Source organism: Bufo gargarizans, chromosome 2 (assembly GCF_014858855.1).
Source record: "Bufo gargarizans isolate SCDJY-AF-19 chromosome 2, ASM1485885v1, whole genome shotgun sequence".
Lineage (NCBI taxonomy): Eukaryota > Metazoa > Chordata > Amphibia > Anura > Bufonidae > Bufo > Bufo gargarizans.
The window spans coordinates 304790459-304810084 of NC_058081.1; the positions used below are offsets into that span (position 1 = coordinate 304790459).

General features: G+C 43.6%; 1 protein-coding gene across 1 annotated transcript in view; it reads right to left on the reverse strand.

Moving 5' to 3' along the window:
• TBC1D15 (TBC1 domain family member 15) overlaps positions 1 to 19626 on the reverse strand; it is a 113765-nt gene that overhangs the window by 66832 nt on the left and 27307 nt on the right. The window contains exons 2-4 of the mRNA XM_044280435.1: positions 18970 to 19068; positions 18347 to 18421; positions 4135 to 4273 (exon numbers count right to left, since the gene is read on the reverse strand). Coding sequence (XP_044136370.1) covers positions 4135 to 4273; positions 18347 to 18421; positions 18970 to 19068 — 313 coding nt within the window. The remainder of the gene's footprint in view (positions 1 to 4134; positions 4274 to 18346; positions 18422 to 18969; positions 19069 to 19626) is intronic.

Here is a 19626-nt window from a genome sequence, read left to right on the forward strand (position 1 = left end):
AGGAAGCAATATCGATAATCCCAATACATTAGTAAATGCCTTAGTAATAACTTTCTCTACATGATAAATGCTATTTGCTGACGTGAGACAACCCCTTTAAGGCTTGGGTTACAATTAGACATTAACACTTTTCATTGATTTTTACCTGTTGTGCTGCAGCTGTGGTCCAAAGCAGGACATTGTCTTATATGCAGCTATGTGCTTGCAGCCTTCACTCAATAGTTAAAATCAATCAAAAGTGCTGCAAAAAGTCTAGGTGTACTAGATGTAGCCCCAACCTAAAGTGTGAATAGATTATTGAAAACTTCTGACTTTTCACAGAAATCCATCAGTGGTATTGGCTACGAAGGCGCTCTTCACCGCATAGTGCAGCTTCGGATCTTCTAGGATTTTCTCGGCTTTATCTGAGAGAGCTGAAGATTTCAGATAAACCTTCATTATGACATTCAGCTCTCCTGAGAAAAGAAGTCAGGTTGACATTACATTCCTTTAGCAGCTTTACTTCAGTGAATGGTGGGGGGTCTCAAAAAAAATAAAAATGCCCACTAATGAAATCATCTCTGTCAGCATCTCCCTATACTGATTAACATCTTTAGAATCAATTTTAAAACATATCCATAAACCACAACTGCGAAAGGGAAAGGCAGCTGATTTTACACAGTGGATGGATTGTATGTGGCGGCTGTTCCTGGAAGCCTAGAGGAGCCCAGGTACCTGTTCTGTGCGTCTAGCTGCATGGATCCGCCATATAGAGCCACGGGAAACAGTCACTGACTCAATCATGGAGGGCCCCCCTTCCATCCACCCAACGCTCTCACAATACCAGACTATCTGATATAATTGGTGTCTAAAATGTACATGATCTGGTATCAGTGAGAACATAACTCATCTGACCATCAGGAACGTCTGTGCCTATACCCCAATTTATAGTTTGCATTTTATCTTCCTCTGCTATTTAATGGATATACCAGACAGCCTGATATATAACATGGAAAGACGGGATATAGGATTCCAGCAGTTTTACTGTAGACCCTGGAAACACCACCAACATTAGCAATTGTATCAATTCTGTATTTCCGGAACACTCTACATGTGATTCAACAAAGGCACACAGAAGAAATGTTTTCAGTAGAGGACATTTTGTCCCAACTCTTAAGGTGAACTTACATGTGCCGAGCTAAAAGGTCCCAACTCTTAAGGTGAATTTACATGTGCCGAGCTAAAAGGTCCCAACTCTTAAGGTGAATTTACATGTGCCGAGCTAAAAGATCCCTTTACAGGGGACGATATTACAGCAGATAGTCGTGAGGGAAGCGCTCCTTCCCGACAATCTTCTGCTCGCTAGCGAAGGAGACCGCTGCATTTACATGTACCGATCTCCTCCAGAGTATGGGGAGGATCGTTTCGCTAGTTCATCGGGTTCTCGGTGGTACATTTACACCGCCCAATCATCGCTAACGAGAGTTACATATAAAGAGCCCTAAAGCCAATTGTAGGGTAAGAAGCATTGCTTCCCGACAGTCGGCTGCTCGTTCGGTGGAGGTGAAGTGCTATAAATACATGCATGGTTTCTGGGCAGCAGATCGCCGTTTAGACAGCATGATCTCCTCACAGCTCTTAGATCAGCAATGGAGATTCTAGTCTTCTGATACAATCAGATTCTAGTCTTCTGATACAATCAATCACTGGATTACAACCTGAGCTTCAACATAAGCCAGCATTCTTGTCTCCTAAACATTAGGAAAAACAGCTCGACATAGTGAAGTACCGCAAGTTCTTACTTAATACAACTTATTTATTATATTTACAAAATTCCAAATATAAGAGTCATATATTTGGAATTTTGTAAGTATAATAAAGAAGTTTGATTAAAGGGGTTCTCCAGGAATAAAAAATAAATAAAAAAAATACTTAAATATTATTTTATTATAAATATATTCACTAATACCTTTCATTACTTAGAATGGCTTGTTTTGTCTAGGAAGCAATCATTAGGACGGCAGACATTTTATTTCTCCTAACAGTACACACAAAACCTGTCCTAATCACACAGGAGGACAAGTTACTTCACCACAATGAGCCATAGTGCTGCCTCATCCTCCTATCTGCTTGTCAGGGGTTATGATCCTGAACACAGGTGAATCTCTGTGGGAATGGAGATGATGAGGAGACATGTGAGGAGGGTGATTTGTGGCTAATGAGCAGCAGCTCTAGTATGCAGTCACCATTACCACCGCCCCACATTACAACAGCCTGTTTTGTCCGTCCTCTCTGTACTTCATGTCTCCTCATGAACTAAATTCCCCAGAGATTCAGCTAAAGTTCTTTTCATCTGTATTCAGGATCCTAATCCTTGAAAAGTAGAAGGAGAATGAGGATGAGGCAGATCTTTACCTCAGTGCTGTAAAGTAATTTACCCTTATATGTGATCAGGACAGGTTTTCTGTGAACTAATGGGACAGAGGCCATTTTGTTTCTCCTAATGATTGCTCTCCAGACAAAACCAGCCATTATAAATAATGAAAGGCATTTGGGAATATATTTATAATAAAGTAATATTTTCCTAATTCCTGGAGAAACCCTTTAAAGTGTGAACTTGCAGTACCTCACTATGTCGAGCTGTTTGTATTTTTTTTTAAAGTACCGTATTTTCCGGTGTATAAGACGACCCCCCCAACTTTTCCAGTTAAAATATAGGGTTTGGGGTATACTCGCCGTATAAGACTACCTCTCCAACGCTATTTACTTTGTCTTTTGCCTCAGTACCATATTATGCCTTTCCAAGAATCTAGTACACCAGGATACAGTCGCCTTAAATCTGTCGCTGTGATCTGGGTTAGATTTGGCCCACTGAAGTGCAAACAAACGTATTTTGTTTCGGTACATAACCGTTTTGGCGATGCTCATTCACCATGTCTGCTACGTGTTTTTCGAGTTCTGGCCAATGTGGGGTGCCTCTCCTTAATGCACACTTACTCCTTGGCATACTCTTTAATGCTTTTTCATTTCCTTTCCAGTCCTGAACCATCTTTTCTGTTACTCCATATTGTCTTGCAGCAGCGCAGTTATTATGTTCCATGGCAAAGTTTACAACTTTAAATTTGAAACTGGCTTCATATTTCTTTCTTCTTGCTGGTAGAGCTATGATGGGGTCTTGACTGTTAGCCATTTGTATACTGTACTGTATGTACTGGTGCTGTACTGTATGAGCCGGTACAGATACTGGTGCTGTACTGTATGCACAGATAGCCTCCAGTCCGGCTAGGAAGTAAGTTTCAGCACGCCATATACCGGCATATAAGACGACACCCGGCGTATAAGACGACCCCCAACTTTTGAGAAGATTTTCATGTGTTAAAAAGTAGTCTTATACGCAGAAAATACAGTAATAAAACAAAATAAAAACTACACAAGTTTCGTTTCACCAAAATCATATTGAGCCGGCAACATGGTTAATGAGTGGGTACGTTTTGCGATTCTTTTCGTGGTATTGAGTATAGCAATACTTTTTCTTGGTAGCGAAACAGAATTAACATTTTGGTATCGTGACAACTCTAGTAGCAGATAAAGTAAATTTTATTGCACAATGAAAATCTTTGACATTTTCCAATATACCGGTACTTCATGCGTTAATCCCTCCCAGTTTTCGAGCTCTCTGCTAGCTGTCATTTAGTGAGAAGCACCATTGTTGATATCAAAACAAAACTCTGTCCTCATCATGTGATGATCACGTTACGAGACACAGCCCTGTACTGGATCTGCCATGTACCTGTGTGATCATCACATTCCCATCTTCTGGATGTAGACAATGACAACTCCCGTTCAATGACTATAGAATGGTAGGAATTTATGCACAAATTGGGTTATTTATCAAACTGGTGTAAAGTAGAACTGGTTTAGTTGCCCATAGCAACCAATCAGATTCCACCTTTCATTTCTGACAGCTCCTTTGGTAAATGAAAGGTGGAATCTGATTGGTTGCTATGGGCAAGTAAGCCAGTTCTACTTTACACTAGTTTGGTGTATGACGCCAAAAGTATATTGCAGAATTATAGAACTTCACAATAAAAAAAAATTACTTTGAGGAAACTTGAATACCCATTTAATGAGTGAAAGTTTGATGTAAATACAGACCTCCATTTGCAAATTGTCTCTTCTTAAAAGAAACGGTGTTAACCATATCCCATTCTGCTTCGCAACTGCTTTGATGTTCAGGACCACAGATATTTCGTTCTTTTGGAGAGTGATTCCACTGTACAACTGAACTTGAGTCCTTGGATAAAAGACAAGGTAAATAGACAACAATTAGCTGAAATACAATAAATCACCACCAATGCTGGTTAGGTAAGAATACAGGTCAGATTTTGGCGGCATCCTCTGGCAACAGGAAGACAATAGCACAACGAAAGGTTAGGTACAAGATAAGTAAATCATTTATACAGCTATCCAACACTTTGCATAAATTTAACCCCCCCCCTAAAGGTCCCCATACACATTACTACTCGGGATGAGCATGAAACATCAGAAGTCGATTCGCATAAAACTTTGTTCTAATACTGTACGAGGAGCAGGAGCTCCGTACAGTATTAGAATGTATTGGCTCAGATGAGCCGAAGCTATTGCTACGCGAAGTCTCACGAGACTTTGCGCAATAACTTCATAAAATAATTTGTACTGTAAAAAAAACATTTCCTGAACTCGGGTTCAGTTCCAAGGTACCACTTGGAACCGAACCCGAGTTCGGGAAATGTTTTTTTTACAGTATATATATATATATATATATATATATATATATATATAGTCATTATGCGAAGTCTAGCGAGACTTTGCGAAGTAATAACTTCGGCTCATCTGAGCTCTCGCTCCGTACAGTATTGGAACGAAGTTTTATGCAAATCAACTTCGGATGTTTCATCTGAAGTCGATTCGCTCATCCCTAATTACTACATTTGTTGGCAGAAGGTCGGCTTAGCTGACAACTTATCACGTGGGGCAAACTGAAATTTTTCACCCGATCCTTTTGTTCTCCCAGGAAATAAGCCACCACTAGAAAGGTCTGGCAGCAGCTTTCTCCTCTCTCCCCACTGAATACACATGCAGGCTCGGCCAAATCGAACATCTATGTGAATGGGGGAGTCAGTAAGACTGTTCAGCCGACAACTACTGAATGCATGTGGCCAGGTTTCCCATCCACACATAGTGGGAAGAGAACTTGCGTGGAAATCAGAACATGCTTAGGATTTTCAGGTCGGCACTATTCTCATTCTTGAGTAAATGCCGCAAACTTTTATTGCAACAAAATTTGCAGTGGAAACGACCACTATTATGTACAATTTATAGGAGGGCTTTTTTTTAAGACAGAATGCATAGACATAAACTGCTCAATGCCATATTTTAACATTTGCCTTAAAGGGGTTATCTTAAAGGATAGGTAATCAATATCCAATCAGAAAGAGTCTGATAACCCACATCCCCGCTGATCAGCTGTTCCCTGCAGACGCCGGATGCACTTGTTCCTTCTAGACCCATTCATTCCAATTAATGAGTCTTGAAGGGAAAATGGACAAAAATAATGCATGGTGCAAGCTTTCCGACACGGTCTGTGCACGTGGACAGGAATTGTTGGTCATATGAATCAAGCTTTGGTGTACGAATCGTTAAGTGTGTGGGGACATGGGTATGCTTTTTACAGTTCACACATTTTTATTTTATTTAAAAAAAATAATACTCTCAATTGTTTTTATTTATTTGCATCATTATTAATTTTTAAACTTTTTTTATTTTCAAGATATTTGAAAAATAGTATGCCCAAACAGTCACTAGTTTTAGACAGCCCAAGGGACATTTACTATGCCAGGTCTGTTAGAATTAAACCATTGGCCATGCTAATCATCATGCGGCTTATGTTAACATAAAGGGGTCCCGTCCCTTGTCATCATCACCATATACATGGATTATGGATGGACCGGTATCACCAACATTTATTAAGTAAAACCAGGTACTAAAAATGTTCATGTTTTTTTGCCTCTGTTCACATTCTGGCTGTGTATTCCAATTGTTATGCTCAGTTATAGGAGAAAAACAACTAAAATAACAGCAGCCAATGGACCCCAACTATAATAGGGCCATCAGGTTATCATTAGGAAGACCAGCATTTTCCAGACAAAGTAGTGCAGCATGATGCATCTGGTCTGTGATGGAGGCCCCAAACGGACCCTCTGCTGCATATGAGAACCTAATCTGTTTTAAATATGATTGCATGTTCTGTGTCCTTTGGAGCGGTCACTGCACAGGGAGGGGGAGTAGATAAGCCATGATGTCCATTACTATGAAAGGTGTGCTCCTGTGTTATTTATACAAAGGTGCTATCTGTCATTGTAAATCCTACATGTGATGGTACTAGGATTCTAATGCTGAAAAGTGATCTCCACTGAAAAGGAAGTGTCACTACAAAGCTCAGTATGCACAATAAAAACTGAAAAATGTCAGGGTAATTCCAAAAAATACCATCACCAAAAATATATAAAAATGTTTAACATAAAAACTAGAAGTAAAAAAAAAAGGCTAATTTTCTGCAAAGATATGTAATACTGTAAATTACTGGTATGTCATTAAATGTAAAAAATGTAAATGATAAAGCTTAGATCTTGCAATGTTATAACACATTAACCCTTAGAGGACCTTGCGATTTTCCATTTTTACGTTTTCGTATTTCACTCCCCCCCCCCCTTCCCAGAGTCCTAAGGCTACTTTCACACTTGCGTTCGGAGCGGATCCGTCTGGTATTTGTACAGACGGATCCGCTCCTATAATGCAAACGATGTTATCCGTTCAGACGGAAGCGTCTGCATTATATTTCACTAAAAAAGTCTGAGTACAATTTGTATTCAGACGGATCCGTCCAGACTTTACATTGAAAGTCAATGGGGGGCGGATCCGTTTGAAAAATGCAACATATTGTGTCACCTTCGAACGGATCCGCCCCATTGACTTCCATTGTAACTCTGGACGGATCCGTTTACCTCCGCACGGCCAGGCGGACACACGAACGCTGCAAGCAGCGTTCAGGTGTCCGCCTGCTGAGCGGAGCGGAGGACAGACGCTGCCAGACTGATGCATTCTGAGCGGATCCGCATCCACTCAGAATGCATTAGGGCTGAACGGATCAGTTCGGGGCGCTTGTGAGACCCTTCAAACGGAACTGACAAGCGGAGCCCCGAACGCTAATGTGAAAGTAGCCTTACACTTTTTATTTTTCTGTTCACATATGACTTGAGGGCTTTTTTCTTGCAGAATAAGTTGTACTTTCTAAAGGCACCAGTTATGGTTGCATAAAATGTAGTGGGAACAGGAATATGATTCAAAATAGGGTGGAATTGGGGGGAAAAAACACAATTCTAACAGAGTTTTTTTTTGTTTTGTTTTTTACACCGTTCACTATGCAGTAAAATTGCCTGTTACCTTCATTCTCCAGGTCAGTACGGTTACAATGATACCACCCTTGTATAGTTTTTATTGCGTTTAATACAGAAGAAAAAATTACAAGCCATGTGAAAAAGATATTTTATTTTATTTTTTTGTCACCATATTCTGACCCCTATAACTTGTTTATAGTTATGTGTACGGAGCTGTGGGGGCTCAATTTTTGCGAGACGATCTGTACATTTTAGTGATACCAGTTTTAAGTCTGTGTGACTTTTTGATCACTTTTTATAAAAAATTCTTAGAGTGTTGTAGTGACAAAAAATGGCAAATTAGCTGTTTTTATTTTTTTCCCATTACACCTTTTGCCGTATGGCATTAATATTGTTATATTTTAATTGTATAGCCATTTTCGCACACGGTGATCCCCGTTTACTTTTTTAAGATTTGAACTTTTTTTGTTTTTTAAAAACTTTTTTTTACATCACCCTGGGTGACTATAACTGGCAATCATTAAATTTCCCATTCTGTTCATTGACAGCTATAGAGCCATCATTGAACATTTCATTTTCAATATAACAATACAGTGCTGCCACCTAGTGGCCTGTACTGGTATATTCCTCTAATAGAGGCTTCGGCTTTCAGCTATTAGTGTTCTGTAGCAGGTTCCCTGATCTCAGCCAGGGAACGTTGTTACAGGAGCGGGAAGCTCCCGCTTCCGGACTGCTCAAATGCCATGGTCACAGTTGACCACGGCATCTGAGGGGGAAATCTATGTGATCCGCCTTATGGCAAATCGCATACATGTGCCGCGGGTCTCTGCTGTTTTAACCCCTTCAGAAGCTGCCATTTTTCACCTTAAGGACCAGGCCATTTTTTGCAAATCTGATGTGTCACTTTATGTGGTGATAACTTTAAAACACTTTTACTTATCCAAGCCATTCTGAGATTGTTTTCTCGTCACATACTGTACTTCACGACAGTGGTAAATTTGAGTCAAAATATTTCATTTTTATTTATAAAAAAAATACCAATTTTTTTTAATAAATAAAAATGCGCCGTGCGCGGCTGTATTCGGCGCATGCGCCGTGAATGTCCGACCGCTTCCCTGCAGAGAAATCTCCACTGCGCCTGCGCCGATGGAGCACTGTGACGTCATCGGCGCAGGCGCAGTGGAGATGTCCGAGCAGGGAAGCGGTCGGACATTCACTGCGCATGCGCCGAATACAGCCGCGCACGGCGCATGCGGTGTCAGTTTGATCGCATTCCGGAGGAGATAGGCGGGCTGGAGGGACGCACTGGGCGGCGGCATCTTGTGAAGGTAGACCGATCCTCTAGGTGCTAATGACGCCCCCATAGCACCTAGAGGGTCATTAGCATATTAATATAAGTTCTTTTATTAGGTAAACGGCTGCCCCAAAAGCTATTATAGCAGGATTGTTTGGCAGAGCAGACACTAGCGGATCGCTAGTGTCTGACACCTAATTATGTGAAATCAAAGTGGTAGAAACCCTTTAAGAATGCTATTATTTTCACGTATAACCATGTTATAAGGGAAAATAATAAAATCTACAGAACACCTAACCCAAACCCGAACTTCACTGAAGAAGTCCGTGTTCGGGTCTGGGTACCACATTGAGTTTTTTATCACGCGCGTGCAAAATGCATTGCACCCACGCAATAAAAACTGAACAATGCAATGCAATCGCAGTCAAAACTGACTGAAATTGTGTGCTTTCCCACAATGCACCCGGGATGCATCCGGAGAAAATCCCGGAAGCCCGTCTGAAAGAGACCTTAGAACTTTAGAAGAAAATCTTAACATTTTTAAGAAAATTTCCAAAACCCAATTTTTAAGGACCAGTTCAGGTCTGAAGTCACTTTGTGGGGCTTACATAATAGAAACCACCCATAAATGGCTCCATTTTAAAAACTACAGCCCTCAAGGTATTCAAAACTGATTTTACAAACTTTAGTTCCACAAGAATTAAAGGAAAATGGAGATGGAATTTCAGAATTTCACTTTTTTGGCAGATTTTGCATTTGAATCCATTTTTTTTTTTTTACTAACAAAGCAAAGGTTAACAGCCAAACAAAACTCAATATTTATTACCCCGATTCTGTAGTCGACAGAAACACCCCATATGTGGTCGTAAACTGCTGTACCGGCACATGGCAGGGCGCAGAAGGAAAGGAACGCCATATGGTCTTTGGAGGGCAGTTTTCCCGGAGATAAATTTAAGTTGCCATGTTGGATTTGAAGACCCCCTGATGCACCCCTAGAAACTCCAAAAAGTGACTCCATTTTGGAAACTACGGGATAAGGTGGAAGTTTTGTTGGTACTATTTTAGGGTACATATGATTTTTGGTTGCTCTATATTACACTTTTTGCGAGGCAAGATGACAAACAATAGCTGTTTTGGCATAGTTTTAATTTTTTACAATGTTCATCTGACAGGTTAGATCATGTGCTATTTTTATAGAGCAGGTTGTTACGGACGCGACAATACCAAATATGACTATGTTTGTTTGAGTTTTACATAATAACGCATTTTATTTTTTTTAATGATTTTTTTTGTGTCTCCATATTCTGAAAGCCATATTTTTTTATTTAGATTTGGGGCGACTGTCTTATGTAGGGGCTCATTTTTTTTGGTATGAGATGGTTTGATTGGTACTATTTTTCGGTGCATATGACTTTTTGATCGCTTGTATTACACTTTTTGTGAAAAATTGCTTTTTTGACACAGTTTTTATATATATATTATTTTTTACGGTGTTCACTTGAGAGGTCAGATCATGTGAAATTATTATACAGCAGGTTGCCGTGGACACAGCGATACCCAATATGTCTACTTTTTTATTTTCACTTTCAACACGATAAAAAGCATTTTTTTAAAAAAAATAAAAAAAATCATGTTTTAGCGTCTCCATAATGAGAGCCATAGTTTTTTTTGTTTTTTTGGGGGCGACTGTCTTAAATAGAGGCACATTTTTTGCGGGATGAGGTGACGGTTTGATTGGTACTATTTTTGGGGGGCATACGCCTTTTTGATCGCTTGGTGTTGCACTTTTTGTGATGTAAAATGACACAAAAAAAAAATTTTAGCACAGTTTTTATTTTTTTTTCTACGGCGTTCAGTTGAGGGGGTGGATCATATCGTATTTTTATAGAGCCGGTCATTAAGGACACGGCAATACCCAATATGTCTGTTTTGGGGTATTTTTTCAATTTTTTTTTTTTACAATTTTATGTGTTTTTTTGTTTTGTTCTTTTACTCAAAACAATTTTTTTTAAACTTTAGTTTTTTACTTTTTACTTTTGTCCCACTCTGGGACTTCATCTTCTGGGGTATGATCCCCTCTGCAATGCATTACAATACAACCTGGGATGGATTAGGGATGAGTGAATCGACTTCGGATGAAATATCCGATGTCGATTCGTATAAAACTTCGTTCTAATACTGTACAAGGAGGAGGAGCTCCGTACAGTATTAGAATGTATTGGCTCCGATGAGCCGAAGTTATTGCTTCGCGAAGTCTTGCACGACTTCACGCAATAACTTCATAAATTTATTTTTACTGTAAAAAAAACATTTCCCGAACTCATGTTCGGTTCCAAGGTACCACTCATTGGAGCCAATACATTCTAATACTTATATTATACTTATATTATTATTATACTAATCAGTCAATTCGCTCATTCTTAGGCTGGATCTCGCAGGCTTTTGTAGAAGGCAAGCCCCGATGCCTATGGAAGGCATTGGGCTGCCTTCCCTGCCATCGGTTCCCCGCCACTACAGCGCGGCGACCCGATGGAGATGCGGAGGGAACGTGTACCGCAGCATACAAGGGGATAATATGCTGGCATCTGTGTTTTCAGCAATGGTGGCTTATGCAGCAGGGGCCCGGCTGTCAGTCACTGCCGGGTCCGTGCCACTGATCGGACACAAAGTCAGCAGCCCACATTCATAGCATTAAACTTTTAATACAGGAGGCAGGTTCCGGCAGCAGAATCACATAGCCGGCACCCTGCTTCTGACAGGAAGCTGCGATCAGCAGCAATTAACCCCTAAGGTGCGGCACCTGAGGGGTTAACTGCCACTGATCTGCTGCCGGCACTCCTTACAGGTTAATTATCATTGGTGGCGCAGTGCTCCCACCCCCCTCAACCCTCCCAGTATTAACATCATTGGCGGCAGTGGCCACAGGGTCCTCTCCCCTTCTCATTGGTGGCAGTGGCAGGTTCTTATAGTGTAATCCTGGGGCTCCAATCAGTTACCATCACAGCCAGGACTCTACTGAAGCCCTGGCTGCCATGGTAAGCTCCCTGCTGCTTTGTGTACGACACACAAGGCAGCAGGGAGAGTGTGAATTCCTATTCACCCTAATAGAGATCTATTAGGGTGAATAGGACAAGGGATGAAAAGAGCCCAGGTTCTAGCCCCTAAGGGGGAAAATGGTTATTAAATTAAAAAAACAAAACAAATTATTACATTTAAATCACCCCCTTTCCCAATTTTATATATAAAATAAAGAAACATATCACATATCTCCACGTCCGAAAAGTCCAAACTATTAAAAAAATCTATGCGGTTAACGCCAGTACAAAAGAAAGAAAAAAAATGCGCCATGCGCCATTTTTTCAAGATGCGGAATGCACGTGACTTTTTGGGTGTTTACATTTTTTTTGCATGGTATCAAATGGTATCGAGTATCGCAATACTTTTTTATGGTATCAAAATTTTATAAAAAATTAGGTATCGCAACAACTCCACTGCATTCATACCATCAGGAAGAGGAAGGACACAAAGCCAGCATCCTTCATTTAAAGCATCAGGAAGCAGGAGGACAAAAAGCCAGCAGCCTGCATTCATAGCATCAGGAAGGGGAAAGACACAAAGTCAGCTGCCTGCATTCATAGCATCAGGAAGGGGAAAGACACAAAGCCAGCAGCCTGCGTTCATAGAATCAGGGAGCAGGAGGACACAAAGCCAGCAGCCTGCATTCATAGCATCAGCAGCCTGCATTGATAGAATCAGGGAGCAGGAGGACACAAAGCCAGCAGCCTGCATTCATAGCATCAGGAAGAGGAAGGACACAAAGGCAGCAACCTACATTCAAAGCATCAGCAGCCTGCGTTCATAGAATCAGGGAGCAGGAGGACACAAAGCCAGCAGCCTGCATTCATAGCATCAGGAAGAGGAAGGACACAAAGTCAGCAGCCTTTATTCATAGCATCAGGAAGCAGGAGGACAAAAAGTCAGAAGCCTGCATTCATAGCATCAGGGAGCAGAAGGACACAAAGCCAGCAGCCTGCGTTCATAGCATCAGGAAGTGGAGGGACACAAAGCCAGCCGCCTGCATTCATAGCATCAGGAAGCAGGAGGACACAAAGCCAGCAGCCTGCATTCATAGCATCAGGAAGGGGAAGGACACAAAGCCAGCAGCCTGCATTCATAGCATCAGGAAGAGGAAGGACACAAAGGCAGCAGCCTGCATTCATAGCATCAGGAAACAGAAGGACAGAAAGGCAGCAGCCTGCATTCATAGCATCGGGAAGGGGAAGGACACAAAGCCAGCAGCCTGCATTCATAGCATCAGGAAGCAGGAGGACACAAAGTCAGCAGCCTGCATTCATATCATCAGGAATAGGAAGGACACAAAGCCAGCAGCCTGCATTCATGGCATCAGGAAGCAGGAGGACAAAAAGTCAGAAGCCTGCATTCATAGAATCAGGGAGCAGAAGGACAAAAAGCCAGCAGCCTGCATTCATACTATCAGGAAACAGGAGGACACAAAGCCAGCAGCCTGCATTCATAGCATCAGGAAGTGGAGGGACACAAAGTCAGCAGCCTGCATTCATAGCATCAGGAAACAGGAGGACACAAAGCCAGCCGCCTGCATTCATAGCATCAGGGAGCAGGAGGACACAAAGTCAGCAGCCTGCATTCATAGCATCAGGAAGAGGAAGGACACAAAGCCAGCAGCCTGCATTCATAGCATCAGGGAGCAGGAGGACACAAAGTCAGCAGCCTGCATTCATAGCATCAGGAAACAGAAGGACACAAAGCCAGCAGCCTGCATTCATAGCATCAGGAAACAGAAGGACACAAAGTCAGCCGCCTGCATTCATAGCATCAGGAAGCAGGAGGACACAAAGCCAGCAGCCTGCATTCATATCATCAGGAAGAGGAAGGACACAAAGCCAGCAGTCTGCATTCATGGCATCAGGAAGCAGGAGGACACAAAGCCAGCAGCCTGCATTCATACCATCAAGAAGCAGGAGGACACAAAGCCAGCAGCCTGCTTTCATAGCATCAGGAAGAGGAAGGACACAAAGTCAGAAGCCTGCATTCATAGCATCAGGAAGAGGAAGGACACAAAGCCAGCAGCCTGCATTCATAGCATCAGGAAGCAGGAGGACACAAAGCCAGCAGCCTGCATTCAAAGCATCAGGAAGAGGAAGGACACAAAGTCAGAAGCCTGCATTCATAGCATCAGGAAGAGGAAGGACACAAAGTCAGCAGCCTGCATTCATAGCATCAGGAAGCAGGAGGACAAAAAGTCAGAAGCCTGCATTCATAGCATCAGGGAGCAGGAGGACACAAAGTCAGCAGCCTGCATTTATAGCATCAGGAAGGGGAAGGACACAAAGGCAGCAACCTGCATTCATAGCATCAGGAAGCAGGAGGACACAAAGCCAGCAGCCTGCATTCATACCATCAAGAAGCAGGAGGACACAAAGCCAGCAGCCTGCATTCATACCATCAAGAAGCAGGAGGACACAAAGCCAGCATTCATAGCATCAGGAAGGGGAAGGACACAAAGCCAGCAGCCTGCATTAACAGCATCAGGAAGGGGAAGGACACAAAGTCAGCAGCCTGCATTCATAGCATCAGGAAGCAGGAGGACACAAAGCCAGCCGCCTGCATTCATAGCATCAGGAAGGACACAAAGCCAGCAGCCTGCATTCATAGCATCAGGAAGAGGAAGGACACAAAGCCAGCAGCCTGCATTCAAAGCATCAGGAAGGGGAAGGACACAAAGTCAGCAGCCTGCATTCATAGCATCAGGAAGCAGGAGGACACAAAGCCAGCCGCCTGCATTCATAGCATCAGGAAGAGGAGGACAAAAAGCCAGCAGTCTGCATTCATAGCATCAGGAAGAGGAAGGACACAAAGCCAGCAGCCTGCATTCATACTATCAGGAAACAGGAGGACACAAAGCCAGCAGCCTGCGTTCATAGCATCAGGAAGTGGAAGGACACAAAGCCAGCAGCCTACATTCATAGCATCAGGAAGGGGAAGGACACAAAGCCAGCAGCCTGCATTCATAGCATCAGGAAACAGGAGGACACAAAGCCAGTAGCCTGCATTCATAGCATCAGGAAGGGGAAGGACACAAAGCCAGCAGCCTGCATTCATAGCATCAGGAAGAGGAGGACAAAAAGCCAGCAGTCTGCATTCATAGCATCAGGAAGAGGAAGGACACAAAGCCAGCAGCCTGCATTAATAGCATCAGGAAGGGGAAGGACACAAAGTCAGCAGCCTTCATTCATAGCATCAGGAAGCAGGAGGACAAAAAGTCAGCAGCCTGCATTCATAGCATCAAGAAACAGGAGGACACAAAGCCAGCAGCCTGCATTCATAGCATCAGGAAGCGGAAGGACACAAAGCCAGCAGCCTGCATTCATAGCATCAGGAAACAGGAGGACACAAAGTCAGCAGCCTGCATTCATAGCATCAGGAAGGGGAAGGACACAAAGGCAGCCGCCTGCATTCATAGCATCAGGAAGGGGAAGGACACAAAGCCAGCAGCCTGCATTCATAGCATCAGGAAACAGGAGGACACAAAGCCAGCAGCCTGCATTCATAGCATCAGGAAGGGGAAGGACACAAAGCCAGCAGCCTGCATTCATAGCATCAGGAAACAGGAGGACACAAAGCCAGCAGCCTGCATTCATAGCATCAGGAAGGGGAAGGACACAAAGCCAGCAGCCTGCATTCATACAATCAGGAAGGGGAAGGACACAAAGGCAGCAACCTGCATTCATACAATCAGGAAGGGGAAGGACACAAAGTCAGCAGCCTGCATTCATAGCATCAGGAAGGGGAAGGACACAGTCAGCAGCCTGCATTCATAGCATCAGGAAGCAGGAGGACACAAAGCCAGCAGCCTGCATTCATAGCATCAGGAAACAGGAGGACACAAAGCCAGCAGCCTGCATTCATAGAATCAGGACGCAGGACACAAAGCCAGCCGCCTGCATTCATAGCATCAGGAAGAGGAAGGGGAAGGACACAAAGTTAGCAGCCTGCATTAATAGCATCAGGAAGGGGAAGGACACAAAGTCAGCAGCCTTCATTCATAGCATCAGGAAGCAGGAGGACACAAAGCCAGCAGCCTGCATTCATAGCATCAGGAAGGGGAAGGACACAAAGCCAGCAGCCTGCATTCATAGCATCAGGAAACAGGAGGACACAAAGCCAGCAGCCTGCATTCATAGCATCAGGAAGAGGAAGGACACAAAGCCAGCAGCCTGCATTCATAGCATCAGGAAGGGGAAGGACACAAAGTCAGCAGCCTGCATTCATACTATCAGGAAACAGGAGGACACAAAGCCAGCAGCCTGCGTTCATAGCATCAGGAAGTGGAAGGACACAAAGCCAGCAGCCTACATTCATAGCATCAGGAAGGGGAAGGACACAAAGCCAGCAGCCTGCATTCATAGCATCAGGAAACAGGAGGACACAAAGCCAGTAGCCTGCATTCATAGCATCAGGAAGGGGAAGGACACAAAGCCAGCAGCCTGCATTCATAGCATCAGGAAACAGGAGGACACAAAGTCAGCAGCCTGCATTCATAGCATCAGGAAGGGGAAGGACACAAAGGCAGCCGCCTGCATTCATAGCATCAGGAAGGGGAAGGACACAAAGCCAGCAGCCTGCATTCATAGCATCAGGAAACAGGAGGACACAAAGCCAGCAGCCTACATTCATAGCATCAGGAAGCAGGAGGACACAAAGCCAGCCGCCTGCATTCATAGCATCAGGAAGAGGAGGACAAAAAGCCAGCAGTCTGCATTCATAGCATCAGGAAGAGGAGGACAAAAAGCCAGCAGTCTGCATTCATAGCATCAGGAAACAGGAGGACACAAAGCCAGCAGCCTGCATTCATACTATCAGGAAACAGGAGGACACAAAGCCAGCAGCCTGCGTTCATAGCATCAGGAAGTGGAAGGACACAAAGCCAGCAGCCTACATTCATAGCATCAGGAAGGGGAAGGACACAAAGCCAGCAGCCTGCATTCATAGCATCAGGAAACAGGAGGACACAAAGCCAGTAGCCTGCATTCATAGCATCAGGAAGGGGAAGGACACAAAGCCAGCAGCCTGCATTCATAGCATCAGGAAGAGGAGGACAAAAAGCCAGCAGTCTGCATTCATAGCATCAGGAAGAGGAAGGACACAAAGCCAGCAGCCTGCATTAATAGCATCAGGAAGGGGAAGGACACAAAGTCAGCAGCCTTCATTCATAGCATCAGGAAGCAGGAGGACAAAAAGTCAGCAGCCTGCATTCATAGCATCAAGAAACAGGAGGACACAAAGCCAGCAGCCTGCATTCATAGCATCAGGAAGTGGAAGGACACAAAGCCAGCAGCCTGCATTCATAGCATCAGGAAACAGGAGGACACAAAGTCAGCAGCCTGCATTCATAGCATCAGGAAGGGGAAGGACACAAAGGCAGCCGCCTGCATTCATAGCATCAGGAAGGGGAAGGACACAAAGCCAGCAGCCTGCATTCATAGCATCAGGAAACAGGAGGACACAAAGCCAACAGCCTGCATTCATAGCATCAGGAAGGGGAAGGACACAAAGCCAGCAGCCTGCATTCATAGCATCAGGAAACAGGAGGACACAAAGCCAGCAGCCTGCATTCATAGCATCAGGAAGGGGAAGGACACAAAGCCAGCAGCCTGCATTCATACAATCAGGAAGGGGAAGGACACAAAGGCAGCAACCTGCATTCATACAATCAGGAAGGGGAAGGACACAAAGTCAGCAGCCTGCATTCATAGCATCAGGAAGGGGAAGGACACAGTCAGCAGCCTGCATTCATAGCATCAGGAAGCAGGAGGACACAAAGCCAGCAGCCTGCATTCATACCATCAAGAAGCAGGAGGACACAAAGCCAGCAGCCTGCATTCATAGCATCAGGAAACAGGAGGATACAAAGCCAGCAGCCTGCATTCATAGCATCAGGAAGAGGAAGGGGAAGGACACAAAGTTAGCAGCCTGCATTAATAGCATCAGGAAGGGGAAGGACACAAAGTCAGCAGCCTTCATTCATAGCATCAGGAAGCAGGAGGACACAAAGCCAGCAGCCTGCATTCATAGCATCAGGAAGGGGAAGGACACAAAGCCAGCAGCCTGCATTCATAGCATCAGGAAACAGGAGGACACAAAGCCAGCAGCCTGCTTTCATAGCATCAGGAAGGGGAAGGACACAAAGCCAGCAGCCTGCATTCATAGCATCAGGAAACAGGAGGACACAAAGCCAGCAGCCTGCTTTCATAGCATCAGGAAGGGGAAGGACACAAAGCCAGCAGCCTGCGTTTATAGAATCAGGACGCAGGACACAAAGCCAGCAGCCTGCATTCATAGATTCAGGACGCAGGACATAAAGTCAGCAGCCTGCTGCTTGCTGTGGGTCTCTTCCTTCCCTAATGCTGTGAACACAAGTAACAAGTCCTCTTCAGCTGTCACATGATACATAAATATCAGAACCAACCTAACAGTCCGATGTGAAAGGTAAAACGGCAAGTGAACTGAAACTGAATGTTAACTGGTCAGTTAGGCAAACCAAGTGGTCATTAACAGTCAATCCTTGCGGCTTATCCTCTTTTGACAAATAACATACCTTTACTGCAATAAGTATATTTGATGAGTCTAAGGTTTCTTCAAGAGGTCTCCAATCTACAATGACTTCCATATCCTTTAGTCAAACACAAGCACACAAGAATATAAGGTTAAATTTATACATAAACAGGTCCCTTACTAAAACGTTTTCTGCAGAGAAACAGCATTATGCAATTAGACAAAAAAAATGTTCCTCTGGTAAAATTTCTCTAAACATGTTGTTCCTCAATCTGCAATTTTACAATAGTCATCTTTGGACCTATATACCACGGCTGGGGGTCAAATGAATCTGTTTTTGTAAATGATCCTCTTCACTCCTTATACTGTGCACTCCAAAATAGACATCCCACCGGTATGAGTGCACACCTCCAACAAATGTAACATGCGAATGACTTATGCCCTTATAAAGCCACTTGTGTCTATGCACTTCGATAAAGTGGAAGAACGTGATATAAAGTGGACACAGTCAACTTGTATGTGAAGCCGGCAACAAGTCTGAAGTGATGCCCATTATTCTCTTAGACTGCAGCAAATCCAGTTAAAAACAGGTACATTAAAACCAACATGACGTTACAGTATACTATTAACACTGCGCCACCACAAATGACCTCTCATGCCTCATACCTTTTCTACAACGTGCAGGGTTCCTGGGATTAAGCTGTCTTGATCTTCTAGTTTCCCACATGACGAATGTATGAAGACCCCTTCCTGGTCATAGACCACCTGCAATGCAGAATTAAAAGGTTTTTCATTACATTATAAACATACAAAGCACAGATGTATTTTAGGCTGTGTTCACACTACAGTCATGACTTCCATTCTTAGGGCCCATTTACACAAACGTATTTTTCTGTCCGCATACAGTATGTTCCACAATTTTACGGATTGAATGCAGAGCCATTCATTTCAATAGGTCTGCAATTTCAATAGATAGAAAGTGTCTCCTTCACTGTTATTTCAAGCACAGAGGCCCTGGAGTACAAGGTATTAAAGGGTGGAGTGAACACGTCAATGCCACAGGTATTTGCAGCAATGTATGTGCAAAGGGAAAACTGCAAGTTTTCAACAGATATGGCATTTCAATATGCTGTGCCCAGCAGGTGCCATCTGGAACCCACCACACCCTTCAAATAGTTAGGCCCCTTTCAAACGGGCGAGTTTTCCATGCGGGTGAATCTGGATCCATTCATTTCTATGGGGCTGTGTACATGAGCGGTGTTTTTCATGCAGCACTTGTGCGTTGCATGAAAAATTCGCAGCAGGTTCTATATTCTGCGTTTT